Source organism: Vitis vinifera, chromosome 9 (assembly GCF_030704535.1).
Source record: "Vitis vinifera cultivar Pinot Noir 40024 chromosome 9, ASM3070453v1".
Lineage (NCBI taxonomy): Eukaryota > Viridiplantae > Streptophyta > Magnoliopsida > Vitales > Vitaceae > Vitis > Vitis vinifera.
Window position 1 is genome coordinate 10,085,233 of NC_081813.1, and position 22,756 is coordinate 10,107,988.

Sequence of the window (22,756 nt, forward strand, 5' to 3'; positions counted from 1 at the left end):
AATGAAAACACTTAGGTTTCCATCATCAAACATCAATCCTTCAATCTAAACCCAAAAAAGTACACAAAAAACGTATAAAAGGAAGAACCAAAATAAGCCCTAATTTTCGAAATCCCATCAAATGAGCTCCAAAAAATGGCTTCCAAACCAAAAAATGGGAAACCCAAAATAACCCAAATATGCAGCTCAAATGTCATCCATGTATGAGCTCCAATACCAATTGATGAAATTTTAAACAACATAATATCACATGTAGACATTAAAGCATGCATTAAATGGCAATAAACGAAATGGTTACCTTGATTAATGTCATGGAAAGTCATTTTCGTGCTCCACTGGTGTCCAAGAATATGCTTAGTCCATGATGGTATGAAAATTTGGGTTCAATGAGCTCTTCCTTTTCTACACCTAAGATTCAGTCTGTGTGTGCTCTCAATATGAGTGTGCAGTGCGTGCCCTTTTTTTTAGCCCAAGAAAAAGAAGTCTTCCTTTGCACTTATATATATATATATATCACACATTACGCACATTATTTGGACCACTTGACTTAATGGATTAGTCAAGTAAATTAGGGCGAGCCATGAAAAATCAAGCAACAATATGTGTGCAACCCCATTATGGACCACAATGCAAAAATAAAATAACATTAATTTATGGCATTATCCGATTGATTATGTAAGTCCACACATAAAAAATTCCAACAGATGTGTGATGGTGCAATCCCTCATCTCCTATGGCAGTATGTTGTGTGTTATTCCCCAAGTAAATCAAATAAGATCAGAAGCCTCTAAGCATTAATCTATGCAAATTTTATGATCATAATAACAAAATAAGATAAAATCATCATTCACATGCAAGTTTCTTAAAATCAATAAAAACAAATAACTGAACAAATAATAATAAATAAATAAGTAAATAACTAGATAAATAAATAAAATAGATAAAAGGTGTTAGAAATGCAAACTATTGCGAATTATGTAAGCTAATGTAAGAATTGCCTAAAAGGTTGCCTAGGTGGGTTAGAGTGTTTGAATGAGCCAAGTGTGACTAAGTGAGCTCAAATGACCTAGGTGGGCCTAAGGTGGTGCCTCATGGGCCAAGTGTGCCTAAGTGGGCCTAAGCAATCTAAATGGGCTTAGGTAAACCTAGATGGGCGTAAGGAGGTGTCTAATGGGCCAAATGTGACTAAGTAAGCCTAAGTGACCTAGGTAGGCCTAATGAGTCTTAGTGGGCTTAACTGGTGCCTAAATTGGCCAAGGTGTGGCTAAATGGGCCTAGGTAATCTAAATGGGCCTAAGATGGTGCCTAATGGGTCAAGTGTGCCTAAGTGTGCTATCCTTAAAGTGTATCTAAATGACCTATCCTAAAAAAAGAAAGGAATATCCTAAGTTTAACTCAGGGCTACCAAGGGTCACAATGTAAGCTAGATAAATCCTTCAACTAGAGTATCCAAGGTGGCTCAAAGGATAAGTTGAATGAGTAACGTGGGCTACCAAGGAAATACTATGGAATACTAAAAGATCACTTAATAGGGCATGTGTTAAGGGGACAAAATAAAGGGTCTACACCTAAACTCGGTTTTCTAAAACTTAAGGAGTCATTTTTTTTTAGGGTTTTCTTTCTTATTTTATTTTCCCTTTTAAAAAAATAAATCATATCGAATATGTGCCATTAGAACACATATTTTGGCTCCAATCACTTTACACCATATTATTTCATATCTCCCAAATCTTTCTATTCATTTTGAGTAAGGTGGTACAGATGATGAAATCATTGGTGATGGTAATGGTATTCCTATTACTCATACCTAGTACTCTACTAAATTAATTATTGAAAATTCAACTTTTATGTTGAATAATGTTTTATATGCTTCCTTAATTCATAAAAACTTAATTTTTATTTTTCAATTTTGCAAACATATGTTAGATGAGGATTTTGGTCTACATCTCTTGCATTTTATATGACTTGGATGCATTAGAGGTATAGAAGATTTAAGTTATGGGTTTATTGCAAGTAGATAATTTGTTTGTATTTAGTTCGTGGGCTTAGACAACCCATTTGAAGCTTTAGTGTACTACCTCCTAATTAGAGGGATGATTGGTTTTAGCCATTTAGATAGGTTCTCATAGTAAGTACACTAGTGTGTGTGGTTACACATTCCACAAGATCTACATTGAGTCATGATATAAGGTTAGAAAAGTTTATCGCTTCTTGTATGACATTAAGGCCTTGTTTGGGATAATTTTTTGTTTTTCACTTCAGTATAGAGGAAGCTAAGACCAAAGTTGTAATTTTTAAAAGATAATATTTGTATATAAAAATTTTATTAAACACACTAAAGAACTTTTTGCATAAGTTAAAATAAAGCTTCTATAAAAAATAATATTTTCCTAATTTCCATATTATTATTATTGTTGTTGTTGTTGTTTTTAAGTCTTGAGCTTTTTGCCAATCAGGAATTGATGCAAACAGGATCTAATGTGTTCTAGTTTAAGTACTACGTACAACATATGACTTCTTCATTTAATACTAGAAGTAGAAGTAAAAATAATTATGCAATTGAATTTAATGTTTTAAAATTGTATTTAAAAATATTTTTATCAAAAAAATAATAATTATGATTTTTTAAAATTCTTAATTAAATAAAAATCTAGTAATAAATCGGATTAACAAGAGTGAGTTTTATGATGGAGAGTTCTATCAAAATACATACTCTTAAAAGTTATTTTTCACGTTTAAAAACAGAAGCTTCACTTCCACACACGTACACAAAAGAGAGAACAATTGATCATTTTGCTTTCACCTTCTTAAGAAATCGATGGAGCAGCCTTAAAAAGAATGGCAAGAAGAATGAAATTATGAGGCACTCCAAGAGGACACCTGATTACTACTCAAAAAGTGATATTTCATAGCTTTTAATTAACTCTTTTAAACACTTTTGAGTAGTAGTTATCACCTTTTAACTCAATTGGCATGTTAAGGACCCTTGCAATCAATTCTAATCAAATTATGTTAAGTTTTGGTGTTTTTGTTAGTAATTTGATCACCAAAGCAAATCTGAGATTGAGGAGAGTTATTTGGAATCCATGGCAAAGCAATGGAAAGCTCAGAAACATGAAGAGCCAAAGCTTTGAAGTCCTTTGCCATAAGAAAATTCAGACTGCAAGGAGTATGTCCGGACACACCATTGGAGAGCGGTGGAACGTGGGCAGTAGCAAGGCTCGCTCACTCACTTTAGTCAATGTTTTCCATCCGGACAACATATTCGGATAGTATATGCTATCGTCCAGATGGAGCTGCGCCGGATAGAATTGCGCCGCCTTTCCGCTTGGGGAATCCGGATAGCCATGCGCGCTCCGTGTCATCTGGGAGAGGGGTCCCTACACCTTGCACGCAGACGGTCCCCCTTGCGCAGCATAGCTCATTCCACCCGGGGAAGAATTCCGTGCACCGACATTTTCATATCCAGAATTTAGTGCGCCGACATTTTACATCCAGATATCTCACATCCGTATGGGAGAGGAGGACGTTTCAACTTCTCCGATCAGACATATCCGAATCCTCTGGTAGCGCCTACCCAGTCAGACATGCACAGCTGCAGTGATCTCCTAAAGCTTCCTGATATTTCCGACCAATATTTTGAGATATTTTGGGATATTTTGCTTTAGATATTTGATGTCTAAATTCCCAAAGTCTCCTTGTAATCCACCAATGATAGGATTCCTTAGTTATTAAGTTTGGAAAAAGGGTGAATAAACCCTTATATATAGTTTGTAATTTCCTTTACACAATATATCGAATATATTATCGATCAATCCTTTGTACAGTTTTGGGAAGGAAGTAAAATACAGAGCACTTGCTCTGCTTTTGTTTTCTCATTCTTTTTTCTTTCTAGCCAACCAAACTCTGAGGATTTTTCCTCAGAGGATGAGAGGGTAGACTCTTCGTCTCTTGGAGTGAGGAAAGCTGGGTAAGTTTCCACATCCATAAATTGAAAGTTTTGTTGTTTTAATTATTAATGAAGAGAAAGTGTGACCCATTAATGCTTTCTATGTTTTTAGTTAACTTAAAACGCCTTCAATTCACTTGAGCCAACACTTGGTAAGGCAAATGATTTCTATCCATGGAGATGCACTAGTTTACCTCTTGCGAGCTTTTGGGAAGTGACTTGAAGGTAGGATTTTCTAGAATTGCCAACACTTGGTAAGCTTTTGGACTCTAAGGAGACATCCATTGGTTATCTCTTGCGAGCTATTGACGAGAAGTCCAAGGTTAAAGATCACCTTGAATGGCAAGTGCTAGGTGAGAGGTATGAGCCATTGCAAGGTGCATCAGTGAGAGGGATTTAGTGTTTGAACCCATTAATGGGAAGCATCTGTACCGCACCGGTTAGAGAATTAACTATATGTTAATTCTCTAATGCGAGGAAAATAAACAAGTGACCGGAACTCTCCTTTTTGTATGAGAAAACTGAGCCTAGTAATCTAAACTCCAAGAAACACTTTTCTTTGTAAGTAAAATCAGTTACTATTTTTGGTTAGTTTAAAACCAAACCTTTTTCATTCAAACATCTTTATGTTTTCTTTTAAAGCTAACCTTGAAATGAAAAGGTACCAATTCAGCTTTGAATTAATATCAATTGTGAAGTGAAAACCCATCCCAGTGAACGATCCTAGAGCCACTATGCTATAGTAGCTTTGTCTTTGCTACTCTAGTTCATGGTGTAATAGGTTATAAATTTTGTTGATTACTACCTCAATCAAGGAGCACCAGCTGGACATGAACCAGCTGATACACCGACTGGGCATGAATCAACACCTCTTGGTGGTTCCAACGTGGCAATTGAGACACCATAAGTGGCCATCATTGAATATATAGCAATCAGCACCTCAAAACTAAATGGGCATCCAATTATGAGAGCGGTAATGGTTTGGATTGACGTAGAAAGGGCTAAAGTGTTGCAGAAGAGAAACAATGTGAATTGGACTTTTTGAGTAGAAGCTAAGACGACACTCACTGAACCTTCTTTCACTCCTTGCTCCCCAGAAGTGGTATTGCAGGATATAAACAATGTGTGCACAGTGTTTTCCTTGGAAGGTAAGATGACTCTCCCTGAGCATGTTTGCACTCCCTCTTTGGTGGCGGGTCCCTCCGGCAAAAAGCTACTTGGAGGGTTGAGTCCTGCTTGGAAGGTCACGGCAGCAATCAGGGCAGCAACTACTAACAAAGTGTTTCTAGCATCCCCCGGCATGTCCCTACGAAGATTAAACCTATAGTAAGCATACCAGTTTGTGGAGGGATCTTCAAGCAGCTTAGGTTGTGTAGCCATCAATTTTGACAAGAAGGAAGAAACTTCTACACACTACATAAGATTCAAGAACTTTATATGGAGCCGAAGAAGGTGAGAACTGTTCTCTTGGTTTTCACGAAGTAATCTTAATGATGTTAATGTCTACTTATGTTGACTGAAAGGGGATCAGCATATTGGATTTGGTATCACCATATCTTATTAGGTAACCCAATTTAGATTAAAGTCATTTAAGCCCACAAGGAACCTTGTACAAACCCCCTTAGGGTTTAGGATTTAGACTTTTGACACATTAACGTGTAAAGAGGTTTTTTCATAGAAAAACCTAGCCATCCTATAGGAGGAATAGAATCCACACTTCTCTTAGTATATATGCTTGATAAATACTAAGAAATTTAAAATAAAATAAAATAAAATAAAAGATAATCTTACTACTTAGTATATATATGCTTGATAAATGCTCAATTAGAAGGAATCTGAAATGACATCTCAATGCCAGAGTAAATTATAAAGTAATTACACTATTTAATATTTTTATCGTATTTTTTTATTATTTAGAATCATACTCTTACTCCCCAAATATCTCAATTATTAAAAAATAACTCCTTCCACCTGTATCTGATTCTTCTAATTACGTCAATATTATACTTGACTAATAAATAAACTTAAGCCAAACTACTCGATTGACTACACCCGAACTAGAGGCTCATTCAAACTTAGATCATTCTTTTCATAATTGAGATTGGTGACCTTGAATCATGCATGACACAATTGAAATTCAGCCGCTTGAGTTGTATTATTTGTAGCTAGTAAAGAAAAAACACTTACCATAATTCATAGCTAGAAAGATTATACCATCTTCTTTCCATTTATTTATTTATTTTTGTTTTATTTTTTTATTTAATTTTTAGTAACAAAAGAGACAATTTAATAAATTAACAAAAATTTAAAAATTATTTTTGTAACTAATCAAGAGATAAAAAATAGATGGTGAAACATAACGTTTATGGTTAAAATCTTACTATCAAAAATAATTACAAACCAATTAGTAGAGATAAATTATAATGATTTATTCCCAACTATGTAAAGATTGTCCATTTTAAAACACGTTTATTTAATTAAAAGGAACTCATATAACATTAGGAATTTTTTTCTTATATCTGATGTGGGATATCACATCTATAATCAATAATAAAAATTACATAATAAAAATTCTCCTACTATCTCAACTATACAAAATTTGATACAATCTCGACAACCGCTCCAAGCCTTCTATTATATATCAAACTAGTTTGATATCTAAATAGAATATTTAAAACATTGTATCAATTCAGTATTAATCCTTACTGGAGCTCCATTAAAAATTTATTCCTTGTATCAAAACAACCTGAAGGCTTATTTCTCCACCTTTCTGCCAAGAATTGATACATCATTTTGATATCAAAATAACTTTGACACATCTAACATTGTATCAAAATTAGCTTAGTCTCCTAAAGTATGTTATCCATGCCATGTCAAACTGGGTATTAAAATATAGACAGATTTTAATACAAGCTTAAATTTTGACCTTGCTCATTCTCTCCAAATCCAAAATGTGGAGTTTTTACATTTTTTTTTTTTTGAACTCTTGAATTTCCTTGTTAGCAAGCAAATAGGTAACACCAAAAGTATAAGCTGGGTAGTTTATGCTTTGCTTCATTATAAAATTGACACTTTGAAGCATAGAAAAATACATGATTTGGGCATAAATCTCTTCTTCAAAGACAGGTAAAAGAGACACCAACTGAGGCTTGATTGTGATGTGTTCAAAAGGAGGGATAAAATAAGGAGAGGCAATACTTGGAGGATTGAGATGGTCTCTCATTGATCTAGAACAGTATGATTATATATGCTGCGTAGGAGCTTGACTTCCATAGTTTCTCCTTGATTTTTATCTAAAGCATAGATTCTCTTTGATTTTTCTTTTGACTATGTTTAGTTCTTAGAAAGTACTAAAAAATAAAAATGGTAAAGAAAATGATTTCTCATATTTGGTTTTATTATAAAAAAAAATATGAAAGAAAGTTAAATGTAATTAATATTAGTAAAAAAAATATGTATTTTTAAATTGTTTAATCTAATTAAATAAATTAAATGAGTTTAGAATAGTATATAAAAATAATTCATTGATTTTAAATTTATTTTTTTATTTTTTTTCACTTTTTCTTTTCTTCCACTTTTCCTTTCTCTTTTCTTTTTCTAATGGTTTTTCTCAAATTTTTCAGAAACCAAACATAACCCTAATATCCTCTTCCAACCAATTAACATACACCAAAAAACCTAATTAAAAAAGAAAACAAGCAAAAGATGAAACCTACCCAAACAAAGAAATAAAAACAAAAAATCTTCCAAACAAGAGTTTTATCTAAAAAGCAAAACAAAAAAATACATAAAGGTCCAACAAAATTCTACTAATTTCCGATTCAAACTAATTTAGTTCCATAGTAATGAGGCCTAATTTTGTTTTGGTGTGTTAAGATTTGGTGCTTATTTTAGTTATGAGGTTTAGATTTATTCTTTAAAAAGAACTCAAAACTCATGTCTAGTTGTGTCAAATTAGATTAAAGTATTGAAGACCATTCACTCCTTAAGACCACACTAATTTATATCGTAAAAAGAATGGACAACTAAATAAACGGTTCAGTCATCTCCGTAGAAAACTAGAGTGTTTTCTTTAGAAATTGGGCTTGCATGCCACAGTTGAGGAGAATGAGTAATGTCTAAAGCTCAACTAGTCACCAAGTATTGAATGCGACAAATGATATTTGGCAATCATTTCTTCAACTCAATGCACTGATGACGAGTGAATAACGTCTTACAGTTAGTGCCAGTCACCTTGGCTTATCCTTCTTCTCATCTTCCGCCTCTCTTGCGCTTATTCACAGATGTGCCTCCCAATCCTCTGCTATTTTCCATTCTTTAGGGCTATGTTTGGTTCCCTGAAAATTTGAGGGAAAATACGAGGGAAAGAAAATACAAAGGAAAAGTAGAAGGAAAGAAAAAGTGAAGGAAAATAAAAAAATAAATTAAAAGTTGATAAATTATTTTTTTTTGTTACTTCAAACTCATTTTATTTATTTTAACTCATCAATATAAAGATTAAATAATTTAAAAATACATAAGTTTTTAATTAGTTTTAATTATATTTGATTTTCTTTGATATTTTTCATAGGATAACCAAACATGAGAAAATCATTTTCCTTAGCATTTTTTTTCTTTCCTTTGTACTTTCCGGGAACCAAACATAGCCTAGAAGAATCTTTAGGTTATGTTTTGTTTCTGGAAAATACAAGAGAAAATACAAGAAAAAGAAATTACATAAAGAAAAAAAATAGAAAAAAAAAATTGAAGGAAAATAAAATTAGATTTAAAATCAATAAATTATTTTTATTTGTTACTTTGAACTCATTTTATTTATTTATTTTCTTCTAAATATCAAATAATTTTAAAATGTATAAATTTTTAATTAAGTTTAATTATATTTTATTTTCTTTCATATTTTTTATAATAAAATATAACATAAAAAAATAATTTTTATTAACATTTTTTTTCCTATTCTTAATACTTTTCAGGAACCAAACATAATCTTGCACTTTAATCTAACCATCACTGTAAGGTAGTCTTTGCTATATAGGCAAAATCACCAACTTTTGCTACTTCGAAACACTTGGTTTTAAAATCCAAATGACATGAAATAATATTCTCAAAAATCTTGATAGTTTCATTAGGGAGTTGCTATTCGTAACATTCCTTTTACTAAACGTAACACTTTTTTGTCATATATTTTTTACATGTACCCTTTTTAATAAAGAACTCTCTCTAACCTCCTCTCAACATATTAAACCTAAATTCTAGTTGATTAAGGTTACGAATCACATACGAAATATAATGAATGATTCAATCATCTGATGACAATTTTCAGGTAAGATTTATAACTTCCATTTTTTTTTATAAAGAAATATATATATATCAAAAAAAAAAAAACCGGCGATATGGGTGGGGCTCCGACGATCTAGGTGGGGCTTCAACGTCCTAGGAGGTAGCAGTGGCAGCGGCGGTTAGGGTTTGGAGTAGGGATGGAAGTCGGCGACCACTAGCGGTGGTGGTTGGGCTAATTTTTTTGCTTATAATAATTATAAAAATCAAATTTTTTTATTGTTTATAATAGTTAGAAAATTCTTCATGACATAAGTTTTTGCTTATAATAATTATAAAATTCTAATTCTTTTATTTGTTTATAATATTTATTAAATTACTATTTTTTTTTTGTAAGAAAACATTGTATTTGCCATATAAATTATTAATTTAAACAAGATTTGTTTTTGCCAATTTTCAACAATTTTACTAATTTCAATGTTTTAATTTATTTTTTTGCAAATTTTAACTAATTGCTTCATGTTTTAAGTTTTTTAAATGCTTTAACTTTGTCTTGTACATTCTCATATAATTTGTGTAACGTTATTATCTTCATGATATAAATAGGATTTTTTTATCTATTTTGTAGGATGAATATTTTATGGAGGAATTTCCATCACAGCTGATAGATTATGGCAAACATTTCACTTTACATAAAAGATTCAAAGATCGAGAAGAGTTGATTGAAGAGGTTAAACAAATTGGAGGCTATAGACCGCAACAGAACAGAAAAACCGATGTGGTGCCTAGAAATCGAACTGGGACGAAGAAGTGTCGTTGTCCCTTTATGTTGAAGGGTATTGAACATGATGATGGATATTGAACTTTAGTCGTCATTAATGGCAACCACAATCACTACCTTGGAAAGTATCCTCACGGTCATTCATCGGTTGGCAAATTAAAGGAAGCAGAGTTCAAGATAGTAGCTACAATGACCGAAAGTCATGTTAAGCCACGACTTATTTTAAATCACCTCAAATGGGAGAATCCAAGCAACTTGAGTTGTGGAAACATGTCTAGAATGCCAGGTAAAAGCTTAAAGATCAGAAAAATAATGGTCGTTCAGTGATGCAACAACTACTAAAATTGCTAATTAATCATGGTTATCACCACTGGTATAAAGAAGATGCAGAAACTAAGACGGTGAGTGATATATTATTTGCTCATCCAAAATCTATTCACTTGTTGAATGTTTATCCATATGTTTTGATTATGGATGGTACTTACAAGACTGACCGATACTTGATGCCCTTATTTGAAGTTGTTGGGGTTGTGCCAACAGCGAAAAGTTTTTCTGTTGCATTTGTATTTCTCAAAAATGAAAAAGAGGATAGCTACACATGGGCACTTGAGCATTTGAAGCTTTTAATTGATTCAGATGATTTCCCAAAAGCTATAGTTACTGAGTGAGAGTTGGCTTTAGTCAATGCATTGAAAAACATATTCCCCAATTCTCATCATATTTTATGCAGACTTCATATCGGGAAAGGTGTGGAAAAATATTGTACTAACTTGGTAAAGAATAAGGATATTGGAACTTCTTTTTCCCAAGGACGTTGGCATAAAGTGGTTGAAGCTCAAACCCAACAGGAATATGAGGATCGACTAGGGAAGATGAATGAAGCTTATTCACATATGTCCGGTTTGTTGAAATATGTACATGAGACATGGCTTGGACCTTTCAAAGAGAGATTTGTTCATGCATGGACGAATTGTGCATTACATATGGGTCAGCTAACAACTAACAGGTATTTTATCTTTTTAATTTGTAATGTTTATTAATTATAAAAAATATGTTTATTGATTAATTTCTATTGTCAATAATAGGGTGGAGAGTGCACATTCAGAGTTAAAGAGCTATTTATGATGATCCATAGCAAGCTTTGACTCGATATGGCCCAAAATTGACTCAATGATAAATTTGCAGCTTGAGGAAATTAAAAGAGAATTGGAAAGGGCTCAAACCGTCTCTCTTCATGTTACAGTGTTGCACTTATTTCAGAGGTTGAATGGCAATGTTACCCACAAAGCAATCGAATCGCTAGATGAAGAATGTCAACGAGCAAAAAAGGTGCGCAGTGATACCTTAGCTTGCGGGTGTTATTTGAGCAAAACACATGGCCTTCCATGTGTGCACGAACTTTTTGCAGGATGGTAAAAGTATTGAGTTGCAAGATATTCACCCCTTTTGGAAAACACTTGATATGGAAGTTGTAAAAGATAGTGCTCCTGATTCTGATGAGGAGAATAAGTTGTTGCGGTCATTATTTGATAGAATGATCCAACAACCTCGTAATGTCAAGAGAAGATATATTGAAGAGTTGGAAAAAATTGTTCACCTTGAGTGGACAAATCTCTAGGAACCACTTGTATGACAAACTAAAGGTCAATCGAAAAAAAAATGCCACGAAGAGGGATCCATCTGCTTTGGAATATTCGCAAAAGAAGTATCCTGAAAAATCATGCAAGAAAAGGTCATCATCGGGATCATTGCATGGTTGTCGACAATCAAGCCATGTTAGAAAATTCCCATTCGTAAATGCAGTTCCAAAATTTGTTGTTCCATTTATTAATGATTACTACAATGTTAAGGCAGGTGGAAATTGCGGGTACAGATTAATTGCTTATTTTATCTATTCTGATGAAGAGAAATGGCCCACTGTGAGAAGAGATTTATTAACTGAATGGTCGATTGAGGTTATATGCAGATATATTCGGAGGGGAAGATCGTGCACAATCTAGTATTGTTTCACTTCAACATTAGGAAGGTGATGCAAATGAATCCAAATGGATGGATGTGACGGATATGGCATGGGTCATTGCCAACACATATAATGTTGTATGTGTTTCTTTTTCTGGGTCACAAAATTTGACATGCTTACCTTTGAACGCAACCAAAGATGTACAAGGTCCTACGAGAGTCATTATAATTGTTTATTTGGAGTCAGCTCGACACTTCATAGCGGTATAATTCTTTTATTTATTTTTATATTTACACATACGCAAATACACCCTAATTGTTGATATTGTAATTGTTGTATTTTTTTATAGGTAAATATGGTTTCAGATTTTCCATTACCAAGAATTCATCCCAGTTGGTATTCGTATCATGATGTTAGTGTATTCAATTGGGACGAGCAAATTAAGCTGAGGTTAGAGGAGTGGCATAAACAATTTGGAACAACTACAGTAGATTATATAAATCTTGATTGAGTTCATGATTCAACACATTGAGAAGGTATTTAGTTGATTATATCTATTGAATTTTGAACATATGTAGGATTTAAGTCCTACTATGTTTTGACCTTCTTTTAGGCTCTTGATTACATACTTTGTTTTATGAGTCTTTACTTCGCATACACAAATAATTATTACATTGCTCATATTCTTAATCAATCTCTAGTTAAATGTAATATTTTTGTTTGGGTTACAAAAAAATCATATTGAACATAATAAAAAATATATTTTTTTAAAAAACCATTCCAATTAAATATTGTTTATTTTAAAATTTTAATAATAATTTTTATTTAAAATTTTGAGTTATGAATTTCACATTAAAACATTGAATATAATAAAATCATTTTACATAATATACTTTTGGTAAAAAAAAATCATTTTATAATTTATTATTTAAAGAAATTATTTTGTTTTAAAAGATAAGAAGAATATGAAAAACAATTGAGTGTGAAAAAAATAAAAGAAATGAAAAGAAAAAAAAAAAAAAAACAAAGTTTAGGGGTTGGGTGGGTAGAGATGAAAAGGAAGATAAAAATAAAAGAAAAAAAATGCTAAAATGTGGGATGAGGGTTGGGGAAAAAAAATAATAAAAAAGGGGTACAATTGGGATGTGAGGTTGGGGAGGAGAGAGGGGAGATGAGAGATGAGAGAGGAGAGAGGAGAGAGGAGAGAGAGGGGAGAAGGAATAAGGGAGGGTAGTTTAGGAATGTAAAATGTTGTATTAGTAAAAATGGTGTTACAAATAGTAATTAGGTTTCATTATTTGTCAAGCCTTTCTTCATAAGTTCTTAAGAACATGGTAAGGAACAAATAATTGCTTGAACATGCATGTTGTTCATCCTTTAGGTGGTGTCTTGCGCCACCGAGCTCGAAAAATCATGACTGAATTGAGTCTTACAGTTTGCTTCATCCAGTGTTGAAATTATGTTTTACAGAGTCAAATTTTATGGTCAACCCTCATGAGGTGATTCCATATTTCTATTTGATGGCTTCCCAGATATCCTATCACATGGGGTGAGTGCATTACAGCCTTATGAGGTATCAACCTTTATGACTGCCTATGGACCAACTTATAAGCTATAAGGAATTCATGAGTTACGCAATCAAAGTATGACCCAAAGGTTATATTTTGACTTTTTTGCAACAAAGCTTAGTGTTCTAATATATGTTACATATTTAATAATATTTCTTGTGGACAAGTAAATGAAATAAAATTAATTATTATCATTGTATAACCATGAAAAGGTCCATTAATTATCAGTGACTTTTTTAGTTTAATCCTAATAGGGAAGCCTCTATAATACTTAAGATATATAATGTCATTGAAAAGTTCATGGCTTCTTGTATGACATTAAGGCCTCATTTGGGATAATTTTTTTGTTTTTGACTTTAGTATAGAGGAAGCTAAAACCAAAGTTGTAATTTTTAAAGGATAATATTTGAATATAAAAGTTTTATTAAACATACGAAAGAACTTTTTGCATTAGTTAAAAAAAGCTTCTATAAAAAATAATATTTTTCTAATTTTCATATTATTATTATTGTTGTTGTTGTTGTTTTTAAGTTTTGAGCTTTTTGCCCATCGGGGAATTGATGCAAACAAGATCTAATGTGTTCTAGTTTAAGTACTACAACATATGACTTCTTCATATAATAGTAGAAGTAGAAGTAAAAATAATTATGCAATTGAATTTAATGTTTTAAAATTGTATTTAAAAATATTTTTATTAAAAATAAGAATAATTATTTAAATTTTTAATTAAATAAAAATCCACTAATAAATAGGATTAACAAGTGTGAGTTTTATGATGGAGAGTTCTATCAAAATACGTACTCTTAAAAGTTATTTTTCACTTTTAAAAACAGAAGCTTCACTTCCACACACGTATACAAAAGAGAGAACAATTGATCATTTTGCTTTCACCTTCTTAAGAAATCGATGGAGCAACCTTAAAAAGAATGGCAAGAAGAATGAAATTATGAGGCACTCCAAGAGGACACCTCTTGGTGGTTCCAACGTGGCAATTGAGACACCATAAGTGGCCATCATTGAATATATAGCAGTCAGCACCTCAAAACTAAATGGGCATCCAATTATGAGAGCGGTAATGATTTGGATTGACGCAGAAAGGGCTAAAGTGTTGCAGAAGAGAAACAATGTGAATTGGACTTTTTGAGTAGAAGCTAAGACGACACTCACTGAACCTTGTTTCACTCCCTGCTCCCCGGAAGTGGTATTGCAGGATAGAAACAATGTGTGCACAGTGTTTTCCTTGGAAGGTAAGATGACTCTCCCTGAGCATGTTTCCACTTCCTCTTTGGTGGCGGGTCCCTCTGGCAAAAAGCTACTAGGAGGGTTGAGTCCTGCTTGGAAGGTCACGGCAGCAACTACTAACAAAGTGTTTCTAGCATCCCCCGGCATGTCCCTACGGGGATTAAACCTATAGTAAGCATACCAGTTTGTGGAGGGATCTTCAGGCAGGTTAGGCTGTGTAGCCATCAATTCTGACAAGGAAGAAACTTTTACACACTATATAAGATTCAAGAACTTTATATAGAGCCCAAGAAGGTGAGAACTGTTCTCTTGGTTTTCACGAAGTAATCTTATCTTATTCCACTCCTTTTGGGTATATTCTTTATTTTAAATTGCTGCATGGACTAATGAAATTGAAGTGAATACTTGAGGACAAGCCCATGCTTTGGAAACAATGTGAAGCCCTGACGGAAGAGACAATTTATGTCTGGAATCCTAGCTATATAATTTTGAAAACCGGCCTCACATGATTTGGACTTCTAGTCACAAAGTTGATAAAAAACATTTTCCATGAGTAGTGCCTTCCCAGGAAAGTTCAGCTTTCATTGAAGTTACGAGCACTTCCATGTTTTGACTTGCTTTATCGCATACTCACTAAGCATGCATTAGCTCATCTTTATCACCTTGATTTATAATGCTTTTCCATTGCCTAACACCTTAAATTTATGCTATGAATTCAAAATTTTCGGATTAGGAAGTGCTCATTTAGGTATACTTTTTATTTTTTATTCTTAAAAATAAAAAATTAATAATAACTTCTATATAAAAAATAATAACTTTTGATAACTTTTATATAAAAATATGAAGTTATCTTATATCTTTAAAAATTACTTTTAATTTTTTTTTAACTTAAGATAGTAAAATATTTTTAATACTTTAATTTTTTTTAAATTATTATTTTTAAAATAAGTCTGAAAAAGTCTTTGAGTTATACGTAAATTAGAGTGCGTTTAATAGTGATTTTAAAAATTGTTTCTAGCATTTCTAATATTCGAAAGATTTTTGTTTTAAGTATTAAAAAGACTAGAAACACTTCCTAAAATTACTATCAAACATACTCTTAATATGATTTTTTGTTTTTTTTTAAATTGCTTATTTATTCATCACACGCAAGCATAGTCACTTCCTATTAAGGCTATAAACCAAAGTGTCCGTGGTTTTGATATATAGTGTTGGTCAATTACTCAACACCTTAAGTTTTTGGATTGAATTTTTAATTTAAGGTATTGGATTCTTAATATTTGGTAATATAGTTGATATGGTATTAGATTATTGGTCCATTGACTACCTTGTTTAAGTTTTGGGTTAATCTGATATAGTGTAACAATTTCTACATTTATTTACTTAAAGAAAACAATAATGTATACTTTAGGGGTTGGACCTCTAGCATTGAGGCAAAAAGACATTTGGATAATCCAAATTTAGTTATTATTAATTCAAATGTTTTCCATCTTTGTAGTTCTTTGCAAATCTCCAATATTGGTCTCTATTATTTGTTTTTTTAAAAAAAAAAAAAAATCTTTTATTCATACTATACTAAAATATGAAAAATATATAAAGATTTGTTTTGAGGTGAAAGTTTGTTTTCCAATGATGAATGGGGATAAATATATACATGGATAGAGGTTTGATTTACACCATAATTGATAGGGTTGCAGCTTGGGCGGATTGGTTGGGTCGATGACTAACCTGGGCTTAACCTGAATTAAGAAACAATCAACCCAACTCAAACTTTAACCCAAGGTACTCAACCCAAGATCAATATGACCTCATTTTTCTAAGCTCGGTTTGAATTCAGGTTGTTCATATTAGACTCAGGTTGACCTAGTAGACTCAAACTGATCGAGTTGAATTCAAATTAATTGGTTGGTTTACATAATTCAAAATCCATATAAAATATTTAATTTTTTTTAATGTATTTATGAAAATTTAAATAGTAAATAGGGAAAACTTTTAAGATAGCAACAAAAGAATAAATATAAATTTATATATTTTTGTAAAAAATAAAAAAATATATGATAAAATATAATTTGATATTTTTTCTTAAAAATAGAAAAAGAAAAAAAATATTATTATATAAGATAATATGTATTATAAATGCCATAAATTATTAAATAGGGTTCAAGTTGGGCTTAAATTGTCCAAGCCTTAGCTTGAGCCCAACCCAAATTGAGCTCTAATCTGAAAAGCCTAACCCAATCCCAACTCAAGTATTAAGAATGATTGCCCAAGACTACCCAAACATGAAGTTGGGTTTGGGTTGTCAGCTCGTCTAACTTGCACCCTAATAGCTTATCAATAAAAAAATATTAATTAAACATCTAATGAATGAAAGCTAAATAAGTGTCAATTAGATGAAAACAATTGTTGAGTGCATCCCTTAATTATTGGTTGGATCTTGTGAATGACTAGGGATAATAATTCCAAGGATATTACCTTGAATATATCCATAATCATAAGCATTATCAATGGAGTTATTATCTCTAATGCTATTTCCATTAACATTTTCCCTTATCTAGAGAGGGAACAATCATGAATTCCTAGCTAGCTTCCTAAAATTGGAAGTGTCTCTTTAGATAATGACTTAGTGAAGGTATAAGGTTGAGAGGGAAATGAAATATATCAAGTGACAATATACCTACACTCACATTTTGACAATAAATAAATAAATACTGATAATTAAGCACAATATGTTTGAATCAAGAATGAAACATAAGGTTAACAAACATGTGTAGAGCATTAATATTATCAAGAAACAACTATGGTGGTGAAAATAAAGAGATGTCAATGTCTTGTAACATAAATGTTAACCAAGTGATCGTATCGACAACAACAGATAAGGCCATGGAATGACATTTTGCGTCATAGCTTAATCAAGAAATTGAAGGTTGTTTCTTAGAACACAAACAAATACACTTGACATTGAAAAAGACAAAAACTCTAGTACATCCTCTTGTAGTTGGGCAAACAACCTTATCTGCATCACAAAAATCATAAAGAGAAATAACACTTTTAATAAGAAAACACAAACAATTTTTTAAGTTCCCTTGAGATAAATCCAAGTTAGATTGTTGAAATGTTGGCACACCTAGTAAACCACATGAATGATGTTTGGCGGAGTAAAAGTTAAATATTAGAGAGCACCAATGATATTGTAGTAAGAAACGAATCAACTGAATCACCATTTGAGGTAGTTGGTGTTTCCTTAATTAATTACCCACTGGTATGGCAATGGAGAAGCTTTCAAACATTCTTCTTCTTATTAAGAGGTCCTACATATACTTCATTTGAGAATGGAAGAGACTACTAGAGATGGGTTTTATCTTCCCTTCGAGAAAATACTACAAGAGACCTAGACCTTTTATTATAAATTCATGGCCAAGTTTATGTTGAAGTCTTGATGAAATTATCATTGATTCCCATAAATGGACATTATCCACATAAATATGGAGGAGAGTGATGATGTTGGTATAATACACAAAAAGAAAGAGCCAGCCTTGCTATATAAAAAACATGATGAAGGAAATATTATTAGAGACAATCAAACAAAGCACAATGTGCTTGTTTTAGATCGTACAATGATCTTTTCATTAAACATTCATAATTAGGAGAGGTTTGATCAATAAACCCTAGTGGTTGCTCTATATGTACAATCTCTTTAAGATGATCATGTAAGAATGCATTCTTTATGTCTAGTTAGTGCATGCTCCAATTGAGGGAGAGAGAGAGAGCTTAGAAGACAAATAGTGATTGGTTTAGCTGATAGAGTTCAAGATCAAGAACTCACTTGACTCTCTAACTCCTTTATTGTTAGGATACCTATCCAAAGGTTATAACAACCAAATATTGTTAGAGTTAGCTAGGGTAGTTAGCAACATTGTTCAAGTCAATAGGTTAAGTTGTTAGGTTTAGCTAGATAAGTAGTTATTCTCATGTAACTGATACACTATATAAATATTGTATGTAAAATCTGGTTTAATATAGATTTTCTTCCATTCTTCATTTTCGTGTTTATGCAAGTTTCTTCATGGTATCAAAGCCTTAACCCTACTCTAGCCATTCTTCTTCTTCTTCTCAATTGTTGAACACGATCCTTCATTAACCACAAAAATTATCCCACCATCAATAATCTTGCAGATAATGTTTCCCAAATTCAACCATGTCCTTCTTTAATCCATCCCCTGAATCACAAATTCCTATACAAATTACTCCACTCCCAAGATCGAGTTATTCTCTACAAATGCTAAATCATGTGCTCCCTGTTAAACTAGATAAAAGTAATGACATCTTATGGCGAACTCAAATGGAGAATGTTATCTTCGCCAATGGTTTCGAAGACCATATTGAAGGACTGAATATGTGCCCCTCCAAGATGACAACTGCAGGCACAATAAACCTAAAATTCATTTCATGGAGAAGATATGACCGGATGATCCTTAGCTGGTTATATTCTTTTTTCACTCCTGAAATCATGGGTCAAATAGTTGAATACCAAACCTTTCATGAAGCTTAGATGGCTCTGGAGAAGATATTGTCAGCCTCCTCCAAAGTAAGGGTAATGCAATTTCGGTTGGAGTTTCAAACAACTCGTAAAGGTGCCATGTCCATGATGGAGTATCTTAAAGTGAGAACTATAGTAGATAATCTTGCAGTTATTGGAGAACCGGTCTCAGAAAAAGACCATGTGTTATAGGTACTAAGAGAACTTGGTGTTGATTACAATCCTATTGTGGCTTCCATCATTGCTTGAGAATATGAGATATCAATCCACTCTATTCACAGCATACTTCTAAAACACAATATCAGAAGAAGACTCCATATATGCTCATGTTGCTGTCTCTCAAATGCAACAAACGAGAGGCAATAAGAGAAGGATCTCTGGCAATCGCAACAATGATCAAAATGCTAGACCAAACTCAGCACAACCTCAAAATAGAGGATCCTCAGGCAACTGAAATTAAGGGCATTTTCATTTTTAAGCTAGTCATAATATATAATCTTTCAAACATTTACAGTCTATCATAAATCTCTAAAACTTATATCATTCACAAAGAAATTAAGAGACATATCGTAAGGACAATTAATGGTCATTCCATCAATTTTCTTCCTCAACATGAGTGTTCAGAAACGTAGAAGAAACAAAACAAGCAAAAACACATCAAAACCATAATCCCAGCTACTCACAAAGCACATACAAACATATTTATTTAACCATCTTATCCTAGAAAGCCATCTTATAACTTCGTTGTGGTACCTTCCTAAAAGTAGCCCACGCAAGATCAAAGTATAAGGAAAACTGGGCTATAGCAAAAAATGATATTGGAAGGCAGGTAACTGCATATACGGGAAGGGCAGCATTTTTGAGTTCATCTTTGAGGACAAAGAAGTGTCCTGCACAAAAAGAGACCAACATAGCTGCAATTGATACGAATAGAGCAGTTAAACCAAATAAAAGTTTCCGAGGCAATTCCTCATGAAAATCATCCTCTTGATACCTAGAGGTGAGAATCGCCAGAAACATGACCAGGGAAGTCACTGAAGAGCAGAGAGCAATTAGTGATGAAACTGCAAAAAGATTAAAAGCTGATTGGTGTGCAAGATTTGGCTTCCCATTATTTTCATTGAAGTCGCCTGGCACAGTGGCAGCTGTGGCGAAAGCAACGGCTGCAATGAGGGTTGCAATGACGGAGCAGGAACTGGAAGTGCTGTTCAGCCATTTGCCTCCTTTCTTCAGAAGTTCAGAATGGGCTTCCGTGAAGATCTCCTTTGGAGTGCGTTTCTTGTCATTGTAATGAGTGAAGAAATGTGGTGGCATGGAATCCTTGACATACTAGATTAAATTTGAGATTCTGGTCAGAATGAAAAAAGTTTCTAATACTACACACTACACAAATCTCATACCTTATACCACTTCATTTCCCATTGCATTTGCAATGCAGCTCCAGGGATATGCCAAGGTTGATAATTACGTAACATTGCAGCCAGATGCAATGCGCTGTTCCCGTCGTTGTCAACTGCTCGGAACACACTATCTTTCCGAAACTTTCTCTTAACTAAGAGCTCATACACCTCAGGCTGTCTATTCTCCACTGCTAACAATACTACATTCTTTTTTTCTTCGTTCTTGTCATTAATGGCAACTGGATTAACTTCAAGGATTTTCTCCACCATTTCCTTCACACCATTCTTTGCTGCAATTAATATTGGTGTGTTCTTTTTTTCTGCCAGAAGCACATATCCAATTCAGGATAAAAGGTCAAATTAAAAGTTTGGGAGGCTCAACCTAGTGTTGCATATGAGATGCATTTGTGTTCCTGAAATTTTGGACTTCATTGATAAAAGAATATTATATAAGATATTTCATGTATTAGTAACTCCTTATGGAAATTAGCCTGTTCTAGAATAAACAAAGTTATTAGGAATATCTCTATAACTATTTTAGGTCATGAGAAGGAAAAAGTAATAAGATGAGGGTGAACATATATATAAAGTTCATATGGAATATCTATAGATATAAAAAAGAGTAAGTGACACATGGTGGAGGGAGGACTCTTGGTTCAAGTTATAGGTACAAAGGGTGAGAAACATGAAATGTTTGAGGACTTAATAGTTATACTTATTTTTTTATCTTCTATAATATTCTCTGTTATAGAGTAGAATTATTATTTTTCATCCATGAATTATGATTAGTTGAACCATGTTAAAACTCCATGTATCTTTTTATCATTTTGATTGTTTCATCTCTATATCCTTGCACTAATATGCTAATATTTAAGTTTCTATTATGACAAGTCAGAGCTCCAATAGAGATATCTAGGAGAGCCATCCTTGAACTAATATGCTAATATTTAAGTTTCTACTATGACAAGTCAAAGCTCCAGTAGAGATATCTAGAAGAGCCAAAGAGAATATAATATAGAAAAAAAAAAACAACTATGACAAAAAAATTTGTTCAAGATGGAGTCCATTGTTCTTGAAAAAATGCCATTTTTAGTAAAAGAGTATTGTATTAAATATTTTATGTATTGGTAATTCCTTATGAAAATTAATTTTCCTTTTAGAATTAAGGAAAGTTATTAGGAATATGACTATAAATATTCTAGATCATAAGAAAGAACAAGATATATGATCAAGACGGGTATGTAAAGCTTATACAAAATAAATAAGGACATGGGGAGAATGGATAACACTTGGTGAAGAAGAACTCACATTTCAGGGTGTGGAGACAAGGAATGAAGAAAAATGAGAAATTTCAGGACTCAATAGTAGTTTTTTTTTTTTGTTTTTTTTTTTGTTTTTTTTTGTTTTTGTTTTTGTTTTTTTTTTTTTTGTCCTTAGTAATACTCTTTATGATATGGTATAACAATTCTCTCTTATTCTCTTATCTTTTGTAGTATGTACAACCATGACATTACAATAGGATATGTTCATGGATTGTGATCAATATCAACTACATCATAGGAATTGGTTGGAGTGTTAATCTTTTGATAGGGAATCAAATAGTAGAATGACCATTATCCTAACAATGGCTTCTCATGGACTTAGCACAAATCTATCTTTTGCTTATGAAAAGTATTTTGCAATGAATAAATGGCTTAAAGAATTGTATGAAGTAATTTGGGAATATGCTGGACTCAGATCATACTTTCACAATGCACATGAAAAAGGTTCCCTAAAGGCATTTTTTGTATATCATGTGTTCTAATATTTTCATATATGAATATTAGATTCATTTGAATCATTGTCTCATTGTGATTTCAGTTATGGATATTGATTAATTTTTTATTATGTTTTGGGTATAAGAGAGTTATTTTAATATCATGTAAAGCTTAAGTTAATTATTAAGAAAAATTTAGAACTTGTAATTTATGATTATTTAATAACTTGTTCCTATTTAGAATAAATCAAATATTTAATTTTATTAAAAGTACCATTAAATTTTT

At 32.4% G+C, this 22,756-nt stretch overlaps 1 protein-coding gene across 1 annotated transcript; it reads right to left on the reverse strand.

The window, feature by feature from the left end:
- Nucleotides 1-20,127: 20,127 nt before the first annotated feature.
- LOC104880329 (uncharacterized) lies at nt 20,128-21,133 on the reverse strand. Its single transcript, XM_019221983.1, has 3 exons — nt 20,715-21,133; nt 20,309-20,643; nt 20,128-20,204 (listed from the first exon to the last, which is right to left on the reverse strand). The coding sequence occupies exons 1-3, from the start codon at nt 20,982-20,984 to the stop codon at nt 20,180-20,182; spliced, it is 630 nt and encodes a 209-aa protein (XP_019077528.1). The 5' UTR covers nt 20,985-21,133; the 3' UTR covers nt 20,128-20,179.
- Between the last annotated feature and the right edge of the window lie 1,623 nt (nt 21,134-22,756).

What these genes read in the sequence shown, in the direction of transcription:
- LOC104880329 (XM_019221983.1), bottom strand. Translation starts at nt 20,984, where the DNA reads ATGGTGGAGAAAATCCTTGAAGTTAATCCAGTTGCCATTAATGACAAG. An exon ending in GGGAAATGAAGTGGTATAAG is followed by an intron (nt 20,644 to 20,714) that starts GTATGAGATTTG and finishes AATTTAATCTAG; the next exon opens with TATGTCAAGGATTCCATGCC. An exon ending in CTGGCGATTCTCACCTCTAG is followed by an intron (nt 20,205 to 20,308) that starts GTATCAAGAGGA and finishes CTTTTTGTGCAG; the next exon opens with GACACTTCTTTGTCCTCAAA.